The 11,352-nt window shown below is 40.9% G+C and overlaps 1 protein-coding gene across 3 annotated transcripts; it reads left to right on the plus strand.

Moving 5' to 3' along the window:
• Nucleotides 1-192: 192 nt before the first annotated feature.
• On the plus strand, nt 193-10,808 carry LOC139376576 (outer mitochondrial transmembrane helix translocase). 3 transcript variants are annotated; one of them, XM_071119323.1, is made up of 10 exons: nt 193-224; nt 5,082-5,267; nt 5,399-5,497; nt 6,094-6,214; nt 6,341-6,541; nt 6,663-6,769; nt 8,463-8,552; nt 8,685-8,735; nt 8,821-8,957; nt 9,135-10,808. In XM_071119323.1, exons 2-10 carry the CDS (start codon nt 5,094-5,096, stop codon nt 9,253-9,255), a joined length of 1,101 nt encoding a protein of 366 aa, XP_070975424.1. In that variant the 5' UTR covers nt 193-224; nt 5,082-5,093; the 3' UTR covers nt 9,256-10,808. The 3 variants fall into 3 exon arrangements, with proteins under 3 accessions (XP_070975424.1, XP_070975425.1, XP_070975423.1); XM_071119324.1 differs by having other exon boundaries at nt 207-260; XM_071119322.1 differs by lacking the exon at nt 193-224 and adding an exon at nt 2,336-2,448.
• Nucleotides 10,809-11,352: the final 544 nt, after the last annotated feature.

Consider the following 11,352-nt stretch of genomic DNA (forward strand, 5'->3'; position numbering starts at 1 on the left):
TTTTACTCTATACATTTTCCCTGGTACCCAAAATGACTCGTTACAGTTTGACAGGGAAATGGTCCAATTCATACACTTATTGAGTACTTTTTTTCCATCAGTCCCATGCCACAGAAATATTGAGGAAATTATTTTAGTGTCTATTCCAAAACAGTAGGGGGCACCTATCACGCCGAGCCTCATGCTGACAACTCCCGGACAAGAGTAAGAGTCGGAAGCGCGAGGTGAGTGTCACACCAGTCCGTCCACATGAGCAAACGGTGATGGGTTATTTGTTTTTCTACATATGTTAAATGTTCTTATTAGAAATAGATGGATTAATCCAACACATTTCACAAGGTGTCCGGGCTAGCAGGATTTTTTTTCCCTACAAAGTAACGACTAATTTTGGCAAGAGGCTGCATGCTAACTGGAAGGTCACAGCTAGCTCTCAAACCGTTCTCCATTTGTAGGGTTTTCAGCGGTTACATTCGCCCACATTTGGCTCCATGTGAACTACAATTCCGACGCTGTAGTTTAGAAAAGGGGGCATATCAGTAGATTGACTTCTTTCATATCAGCAAGACAGAATCACTCATAAAAAATATACTTACTGTAGCAGTTTTGCACAGAGCCACATGCCTCCAGTTGACGAACTAACTTGGATATAAACAAAGGTGTTCAGATCACGGTAGATGGCTAATTAGCACAGATGGCCGCCTATGTCTTCCTTAAACAAGCGATGTAACGTGAAGATATGGCCATGTGGGAATACTAATGCCGTGTTTACATGGTAGTAGGAGGTAGATGGCAAACCGGATGTCATTGTTTTCAATGAGAGCACGACTGTAAATGCCGGCGGTGAATCCCGTCAGCCGCCACGGTAGACTGGACTTGCCGCCAATGTTCAAATAATTTAACTTCTGCGGTCAGTTGTAGCATTGTTTTCTACCGATGTTGATTTGTACTGATTGTTTACTGAAATCACTATAGCAACACATGTGTTGGCTTGGCTTTGCTGTCACCCTCTTTCTTACATGCTTGATCCGTTATGCCGGTTTTTACGTCCCTCGTCTAAACGCAGCATAACCATAACCTAGCTTTCAAACTGAGGCATTCTGCCTTAGTTTTCAGCCATTAGCTTCGCCCACTTCTACCTCTTGTGAACTACAATCCGATACTTCAATAATCATTGCTTTCAAAACACATGGCCCTTATCTTTCATCAGCGAGAAAGAATCCTTCAAATAAAAAAAAATAAACTTACTGTAGCAGTTTTGCATAAATCCATACAGCAATGGATCCGACAAAACTACACTTCCGCTACAGTTCCAGAGTTACGCTTGATACACAGGTGTTCAGAGCATGCTAGGTAGCTAATTAGCACCGCTGGTCGCCTCTTGTCTTGTGTAAACAAGCGCTGTAACATGGAGATATGGCCTTGTGCGAACACTAACCTGATAAATGTGTATTAATTTAACTTGTCGTTTTTTAAGAATTAATTGGGGACTTATTTGTGTGGAGTGTATATTTTTTTCTGGGTGATTTATTATGTTTTATGCCATGACTGTTTTTGTATTTTAAAGTGTGTGTGTATATAGATTTATTTATTTTAAGGCTCCTGAGTTGCACAGCGGTCTAAGGCACTGCATCTCTATAGACACCCTGGTTCGAATCTAGACTATCACAACCGGCTGTGATTGGGAGTCCCATAGGGCGGCTTACAATTGACCCAGCGTCGTCCGGGTTTGGCCATCATTGTAAATAAGAATTTGTTCTTAACTGACTTGCCTAGATAATTTAAAGTTTTTATTTTTTTAATATAGAGATTTGATAAATTTTGTAATATTTACTTATTTTTAGTTTTTGTTGATATTTTTAACCTTTTATTTAATTAGGCAAGTCGGTTAAGAACAAACTCAAGGGCCGACTGATGTCGAGATGTTGCTTCAATATATCCACAATTTTTCTTCCTCATGATGCCATCTATTTTGTGAAGTGCACCAGTCCCTCCTGCAGCAAAGCACCCCCACAACATGATGCTGCCACCCCCGTGCTCCACGGTTGGGATGATGTTCTTCGGCTTGCAAGCCTCCCCCTTTTACCTCCAAACATAACGATGGTCTTTATGGCCAAACAGTTCTATTTTTGTTTCATCAGGCCAGAGGACATTTCTCCAAAAAGTACAATCTTTGTCCCCATGTGCAGTTGCAAACCGTAGTCTGGCTTTTTTATGGTGGTTTTGGAGCAGTGGCTTCTTCCTTGCTGAGTGGCCCTTTAGGTTATGTCGATATAGGACTCGTTCTATTGTGGATATAGATACTTTTGTACCTGTTTCCTCCAGCATCTTCACAAGGTCCTTTGCTGTTGTTCTGGGATTGGTTTTCACTTTTCGCACTAAAGTACGTTCATCTCTAGGAGACAGAGCGCATTTCCTTCCTGAGTTGTATGACGTCTGCGTGGTCCCATGGTATTTATACTTGCGTGCTATTGCTTGTACAGATGAACGTGGTACCTTTAGGCATTTGGAAATTGCTCCCAAGGATGAACCAGACTTGTGGAAGTCTACAATTATTTTTCTGAGGTCTTGGCTGATTTCTTTTGATTTTCCCATGATGTCAAGCAAAGAGGCACTGTGTTTGAAGGTAGGCCTTGAAATACATCGACAGGTACACCTTCAATTGACTCAAATGATGTCAATTAGCTTCTAAAGCTTCTAAAGCCATGACATAATTTTCTTGAAATTTCCAAGCTGTTTAAAGGCACAGCCAACTTAGTGTATGTAAACTTCTGACCCACTGGAATTGTGATACAGTGAAATAATCTGTCTGTAAACAACTGTTGGAAAAATTACTTGTGTCATGCACAAAGTAGTTGTCCTAACCGACTTGCCAAACCTAGTTCAACAAGAAATTTGTGGAGTGGTTGAAAAACGAGTTTAACTGACTCCAACCTAAGTGTTTGTAAACTTCCGACTTCAACTGTATATATAACGTGTACATTTGTGTTGTACAATACAGGGCGCATTTGAAAAAGAGACCTAGGTTACATAAATACAAAACTTTGTTTCCAAAGCCGTACCGCAAGCGATGCGTTTTAATGTTCAGAACAGGCATTGAGATGTTAACAAAACACCCACGGTCAGAAGATACTATCATCAGTAGGCGAAAAGGTAGTTGGCGGCTATGAATGAGTTAGGTCAAGCCAAGCTTTCGATTTTGTAACACGCAAAGTGAAACAACTAGCTAGCAAGTCGTCTTTTCACAGTTTCAGTTATTGTCAATAGTCTGTATTGTAAAATATTTCTTTGGTAGACTTTTAAAAGGCCCAGAGCAGTCAATCTTGATTTTCCTCTGAACAACAATCTAAACGCAACATGTAAAGTGTTGGTCCCATGTTTCATGATCTGAAATAAAAGATCCCAGAAATGTTCCATACGCACAGAAAGCTTATTTTTCTCAAATTATGTGTAAACATTTGTTTACATCCCTGTTAGTGAGCATTTCTCCTTTGCCAAGATAATCCATCCACCTGACAGGTGTGGTGTAACAGTATAACTTTAGACCGTCCCCTCGCCCATACCCAGGCGCGAACCAGGGACCCTCTGCACACATCAACAACAGTCACCCTTGAAGCATCGTTACCCATCGCTCCACAAAAGCCGCGGCCCTTGCAGAGCAAGGGGAACTACTACTTCAAGGTCTCAGAGCAAGTGACGTCACCGATTGAAACGCTATTTAGCGCGCACCGCTAACTAAGCTAGCCGTTTCACATCCGTTACACTGGCATATCAAGAAGCTGATTAAACAGCATCATTTCACAGGTGCACCTTGTGCTGGGGTCAAAAAATGGCCACTCAAATGTGCAGTTTTGTTACACAACACAATACCACAGATGTATCAAGTTTTGAGGGAGCGTGCAATTGGCATGCTGACTGCTGGAATGTCCGCTAAAGCTGTTTTCAGAGAATTTAATGTTAATTTCTCTACCATAAGCCGCTGCCAACTTCTTTTTAGAGAATTTTGCAGTACGTCCAAACAGCCTCACAACTGCAGACCACATGTCTGGCGTCGTGTGGGTGAGGGGTTTTCTGATGTCAATGTTGTGAACAGAGTGCCCCATGGTGGGGTTATGGTTTGGGTAAGCATAAGTTACGGACAACGAAGGCATTTGCATTTTATCGTTGGCAATTTAAATGCATAGAAATACCATGACGATATCCTGAGGCCCATTTTATTTTTTTAATATATTTTTTTAAGCTATCTGTGACCAACAGATGCATATCTGTATTCCAGTCGTGAAATCCAAATATTAGGGCCTAATGAATTTATTTCAATTGACTTGATTTCCCCATATGAACTGTAACTCAGCAAAATCTTTGACATTGTTGCATTTATATTTTTGTTCAGTATATATACACTGAGTATACCAAACATTAGGGACATCTTCCTAATGTTGAGTTGCACCCGTCCCCTCCCTACAAAGTTTACTCTACAAGGTGTTGAAAGCTTTCCACAAGGATGCTGGCCTATGTTGACTCCAATGCTTCCCACAGTTGTGCCAAATTGGCTGGATGTCCTTTGGGTGGTGGACCATTCTTGATGCACACAGGAAACTGTTAAACGTGAAAAACCCAGTAGCGTTGCAGTTCATGACACACTCATACCGGTGCGCCAGGCGCCTACTACCATAACCTGTTCAAAGACACTTAAATCTTTTGTCTTGCCCATTCACCCTCTGAATGGCACACATACACAATCCATGTCTCACTTGTCTTTAGGCTTAAAAATCTCCTTAAACCGGTCTCCTCCCCTTTATCTACACTGTTTTGAAGTGGACTTTACAAGTGACATCGATAAGGAATGATAGCTTTCACCTGGTCAGTCTGTCATGGAAAGCACACGTGTTCTCAATATTCTGTACACCCAGTGTATTTCCACACTGAGGTTGGAATAATTCTGCGAAATTGTGAAAATGATTCTAATGCCCTTTTAGTGTTTTGGTTGGATGGAGTTTTGGCCATAGTATCTACAAGTCAAGCTTTATTGTTCAATTTCAACTGTGATCAAGTTGGGAGAATTCATTTTTTTCCCCATCCTGCAGACATCTAAGAAGATGGTATTGAAGGAGATTCCAACTGAAAGTGTTGCCCGGCCCTTGGGCCGGAATGAAGTTATTGGTTTACTCTTCCGACTGACTATATTTGGTGCAGTCACCTACTTCACCATAAAGTGGATGGTTGATGCCATTGATCCCACAAGGAAACAGAAAATGGAAGCACAGAAACAGGTGAAGTTTTCAAATATAGACAAGTTTGACCTGTTTGATTCTGAGCATCTTCTGTGGATTATGTATCATGTTTGTTGGGACTGTATTGTAATGTGCAAAGGTAGATGGCTATTTACAGTTGGGGTTTTTAGGCAGAGAAACTCATGAAGCAGATTGGTGTGCAGAATGTCAAGCTCTCAGAGTATGAGATGAGCATCGCAGCACATCTGGTGGACCCACTGACCATGCAGGTAAGAGAGCTGCATCAATACACAATTTCTTGAACCCAAAACCTCATGAAAATATTCTACAGAGTATACAAAACATTAAGAACACCTTCCTAATTTTGAGTACCCCCACAATTCGTTGATGCATGAAAAAAAGCGTTCCACAGGGATGCTGGCCCATGTTGACTCCAATGTTTCCCACAGTTGTGTCAAGTTGGCTGGATGTCCTTTGGGTGGTGGACTATCCTTGATACACATGGGAAACTGTTGAGTGTGAAAAACCCAGCAGCGTTGCAGTTCTTGACAAAAACCGGTGCACCTGGCACCTGCTTCCATACCCCGTTCAAAGGCACTTAAATATTTTGCCTTGCCCGTTCACCCTCTGAATGGCACACATACACAATCCATGACACAATCCATGTCACAAGGCATACAAATATTTCTTTAAGCTGTTTCGTCCCCTTCATCTACACGGATTGAAGTGAATTTAACAGGTGACATCAATAAGGGATCATAGCATTCACCTGGTCAGTCTGTCATAGAATGAACAGGTGTTCTTAATGTTTTGAACACTGTATGCTTATGCCTCACAACTAATCAATGTGATGCTCTCTCTACAGATCACATGGAGTGATATTGCTGGCCTAGATGAGGTCATCACTGAGCTGAAAGACACTGTCATACTTCCCATCCAGAAGAGACACTTGTTTGAGGGATCCAGACTGCTTCAGCCACCAAAAGGTGAGTCTCTTGTTTCATAAAATATTAGCTTATTGAGACCGGTAGTGATAGACACAATGCATGTGAAGGTTCAACAGACCACCGTCAGTCTTTAACACTCCTCGTACCTATTCATTATGATAACAGGTGTGCTGCTGTATGGACCACCTGGCTGTGGAAAGACGCTGATTGCCAAAGCAACTGCCAAGGAAGCTGGCTTCCGCTTCATCAACCTGCAGCCTTCCACCCTCACAGACAAGTGGTATGGAGAGTCCCAGAAACTGGCTGCTGCCGTCTTCTCTTTAGCCATTAAGCTCCAGCCCTCAATCATCTTCATCGATGAAATTGGTAAATGCTTATTTTACCGTTGGTATTCAGTACTTTGAAATATTGTCTGGGTACTTCAGTTAAGCCAGTTTATGTAGTGATCATAACCACCACCTGTTGGTCCTGTCATTTTCTGTTCCAGACTCTTTCCTGAGAAGCCGTTCCAGCTCTGACCACGAGGCCACAGCCATGATGAAGGCTCAGTTCATGAGCTTGTGGGATGGGCTGGAAACTGACTACAACTGCCAGGTGGGTCCATCATGAATGAAATACAGTGGGGCAAAAAAGTATTTAGTCAGCCACCAATTGTGCAAGTTCTCCCACTTAAAAAGATGAGGCCTGTAATTTTCATCATAGGTACACTTCAACTATGACAGACAAAATGAGGGGAAAAAAATCCAGAAAATCACATTGTAGGATTTTTAATAAATTTATTTGCAAATTATGGTGGAAAATAAGTATTTGGTCAATAACAAAAGTTTATCTCAATACTTTGTTATATACCCTTTGTTGGCAATGACAGAGGTCAAACATTTTCTGTAAGTCTTCACAAGGTTTTCACACACTGTTGCTGGTATTTTGGCCCATTCCTCCATGCAGATCTCCTCTAGAGCAGTGATGTTTTGGGGCTGTTGCTGGGCAACACTGACTTTCAACTCCCTCCAAAGATTTTCTATGGGGTTGAGATCTGGAGACTGGCTAGGCCACTCCAGGACCATGAAATGCTTCTTACGAAGCCACTCCTTCGTTGCCCGGGCGGTGTGTTTGGGATCATTGTCATGCTGAAAGACCCAGCCACGTTTAATCTTCAATGCCCTTGCTAATGGAAGGAGGTTTTCACTCAAATTCTCACGATACATGGCCCCATTCATTCTTTCCTTTACACGGATCAGTCGTCCTGGTCCCTTTGCAGAAAAACAGCCCCAAAGCATGATGTTTCCACCCCCATGCTTCACAGTAGGTATGGTGTTCTTTGGATGCAACTCAGCATTCTTTGTCATCCAAACACGACGAGTTGAGTTTTTACCAAAAAGTTATATTTTGGTTTCATCTGACCATATGACATTCTCCCAATCTTCTTCTGGATCATCCAAATGCTCTCTAGCAAACTTCAGACGGGCCTGGACATGTACTGGCTTAAGCAGGGGGACATGTCTGGCACTGCAGAATTTGAGTCCCTGGCGGCGTAGTGTGTTACTGATGGTAGGCTTGGTTACTTTAGTCCCAGCTCTCTGCAGGTCATTCACTAGGTCCCCCCGTGTGGTTCTGGGATTTTTGCTCACCGTTCTTGTGATCATTTTGACCCCACGGGGTGAGATCTTGCGTGGAGCCCCAGATCGAGGGAGATTATCAGTGGTCTTGTATGTCTTCCATTTCCTAATAATTGCTCCCACAGTGGATTTCTTCAAACCAAGCTGCTTACCTATTGCAGATTCAGTCTTCCCAGCCTGGTGCAGGTCTACAATTTTGTTTCTGGTGTCCTTTGACAGCTCTTTGGTCTTGGCCATAGTGAAGTTTGGAGTGTGACTGTTTGAGGTTGTGAACATGTGTCTTTTATACTGATAAGTTCAAACAGGTGCCATTAATACAGGTAACGAGTGGAGGACAGAGGAGCCTCTTAAAGAAGTTGTTACAGGTCTGTGAGAGACAGAAATCTTGCTTGATTGTAGGTGACCAAATACTTATTTTCCACCATAATTTGCAAATAAATTCATTAAAAATCCTACAATGTGATTTTCTGGATTTTATTTCTAATTTTGTCTGCTATAGTTGAAGTGTACCTATGATGAAAATTACAGGCCTCTCTCATCTTTTTTAAGTGGGAGAACTTGCACAATTGGTGGCTGACTAAATACTTTTTTGCCCCACTGTACAAGGATCACATTGACACCTGTCTGGTTGAATCTGTTTCTCACTTGCCTCTCACCTTTTCCACATGCAGGTCATCATTATGGGGGCCACTAACCGTCCACAGGATCTCGACTCTGCCATTCTGAGGAGAATGCCCACAAGATTTCACATTAATCAGCCTGTGAGTATATTCACAAACTGTACACATGTTTATCAGTACTATGAATATGTTCTATGATATGATGATGCAGTACTATATGAGATTACCTAAAATGTATTTAATTCCTGCTAAAAAAGTATTGTTTTCTTGCAGAATGTCAGGCAGAGGGAAGAAATCTTGAAACTCATATTGGACAATGAAAACGTAAGTTCTACGTCTAAGTCATGCTAATTAAGTTATGCTTTTTGGCAGTGTGTGTTTTCACTAAACTTCCCCATGCATTTCCCAGGTTGAGCCCACTGTTGACTTTGTTGAGATAGCGAAGGAGACTGATGGATTCTCAGGGAGTGACCTCCGAGAGTTGTGTAGGGACGCTGCTCTGCTCTGCGTGCGGGACTTTGTCCATAACACCCATGCCAATGACAGGTACCACACCCCTTATTGAGCCCTTCCTCGAGGACCATTACCACTGTCTTACATTGGCGTTTTATATATGAGCATTCGTAGTGATTAGAGATGTCACACAATTCCAGTGCCTTCTGCAGTTACCAGCAATATACTGACCTTTTTCTTTGTCTCCTGGCTCCCTCCTCCCCCCTCCAGTCTAGAAGAGGACTGCATCCGGTCCATCCAGCAACAAGACATGCAGAGGGCCATCCAGAAGATGAGGAAGTCCAAGTCTGCAGGGGGACAGAGCGTACTGATGCATGCTGCTATGGATTGAGACTCGATGTGCAAAAGAGAACTATTAAGCCTCTGGATATGTTTTCCTTATGTATAAAGAGTACTGATTGAAACCATGAAGAGATGCACACAATGTAATGTCTATCATAGTATCACTTTGTAACATTTTTACTTCAACAATTAATTTAGAACATTTGGTTCGTTGCATTTATATTAAATATTTTGGTCAAAATGCAATTTATTATCTTGGAAGTTAGGAGTTACATGATACTTGTGTTGGTGTTAGTTTCTTATCCATATCTGCTCAACCGAGGTCTCACCGAAGCATGCTCTCAGACTGCAAAATATGAGCACAGCTTTGGATCCGTTCAGGTTTGACAATACACTTGCTCGTCCTTATTACACACACAGCAATATTGATTTAGCCTTGGGCCTTTCACCTTCCATTTTTATCTGAACATGAAATGTTTCTTTTGGTACTGTATATTTAGAATTATTATTCTTTTTTTCAGGAAAGCTGTTAAACTAGCTCGTGTAACATCTGTATTAAAATATGCTACTTTTAGTAGGCACTGTCATCCTTTGACTATTAGCTAAATGTTATACAATGAGTGGTTCTCGGATGTCTGAATTATATGCGTTAGATCATACATTTTATCATGCATGATAAAAGTTTCTATATCAGAAAGAGCAATTCAACTTTTCACCGAAAGTGAATTATCACTGTGGATGTTGTGAAGAGAACACGATGCAACGATGCTTGGGTTAAAGATTACAGTGTCATGGCCTTCCATTTCCTTCTAGTAAATACATAAGGGTAGGTTAGAGCTGTAATATCGTGAGCTGCTAATGTTAAGGTATTTATTCATTTATTATTCAAGTTGACTTTTGTTTTTAAAACTTCAATAGATCAGGAAACCTGTGTGACAGGTTGTGTGTCTGTTGTGCTTTCAGGTCCTTTTTATGTCCCCTTGTCAGTCCAGGTTTCATTAACAGTAGAATATAGAAACTGCTTGTGAATACTTCCTGTGCCGTTTGTCTCTTATGCTGCATTCATGTGCTAGAGCGAACTAGGAAACTCGGAAATGTCAGACTTGCTAACTGGTTGTAGTTATATACGTGCCGCCTTCAACCAGTTAGCAAGTCGGAAATGTCAAGAGATTCCTAGTTCTGACTAGCACGTGAACACAGCATTATAGTTTCTGTTTATCTCTTATGATGACCAGGATGCTTAATTGTTGGGTGATTGATTATTTATTCATGACAAACTTCTAGTATCTCCCACAAGCAACAGCCATTGGAACTTGTAAATCTATTGAATGTGTGATTGCCAATTCATAGTTTACTTGATTGACAAGTTCTGTGGACATATAGTTTTGGGGATTGGTGGAAATAGTTTTGTTTATTTTTTAAACTTTTGTTTGGTAAAATATGCTTGCTTTTTTCTTTTAAATAATGGTATTGTTGATAAGCTCCAGATTGTGACTAATATGTTAATTGAATAATGTTTTTTCAGTTAACAAATCGGCCAATGTGCTTCGTTTTGTATTACCCTGCATTATGGTGTCTGCTAAAATATACTACACAAATACATCTTTTGATGTCATGTAATTTATTTGCTTGACATTTCCTATACTGTGAAAAGTATTCTGAAATATAAGAAGGTAAATACAGTCGAAGAACATGAGTTAATATGGCATCACTTGATATAGTTTCATTCCATTATACAAGGGTAGTTAAAACCCCTTCCACTCACATACCACAAACTTCTTGGTCACTCATCAATGGAGTTACATCATTTGTCTTCTCACAGCTTAAAAAACATCTATCAGAAATGTTTTAAGTTACTACCTTGGCTGTTCAGATGCAGTTAAGATGCATAGATGGGTAACAAAAGTGATCTGTTAATAAAATATTCATATTGACTTAGGTGCTTACAGATTCCCTTTAACCCACTCATAAAACTAAACGATATACAGTTATAAAAATAAATGATTTTAAAGCTATCAGGCATGTATTCCATTTATGCCTAGATTTCTACAGTACTTGTTTGAAAATGAGAAAATAAAATAGGAAGGAGTGATCCATCTGTTCAAACCAGGATGTGTAGGTGTTCATTTGGCCTTCTGCAGGGAGC

Source organism: Oncorhynchus clarkii, chromosome 20 (assembly GCF_045791955.1).
Source record: "Oncorhynchus clarkii lewisi isolate Uvic-CL-2024 chromosome 20, UVic_Ocla_1.0, whole genome shotgun sequence".
Lineage (NCBI taxonomy): Eukaryota > Metazoa > Chordata > Actinopteri > Salmoniformes > Salmonidae > Oncorhynchus > Oncorhynchus clarkii.

Excerpts from the sequence above, each read along its gene's own strand:
- LOC139376576 (XM_071119322.1), top strand. Across the intron at positions 6,542-6,662 it reads CATCTTCATCGATGAAATTG|ACTCTTTCCTGAGAAGCCGT; the intron begins GTAAATGCTTAT and ends TTTCTGTTCCAG. Across the intron at positions 8,553-8,684 it reads GATTTCACATTAATCAGCCT|AATGTCAGGCAGAGGGAAGA; the intron begins GTGAGTATATTC and ends GTTTTCTTGCAG.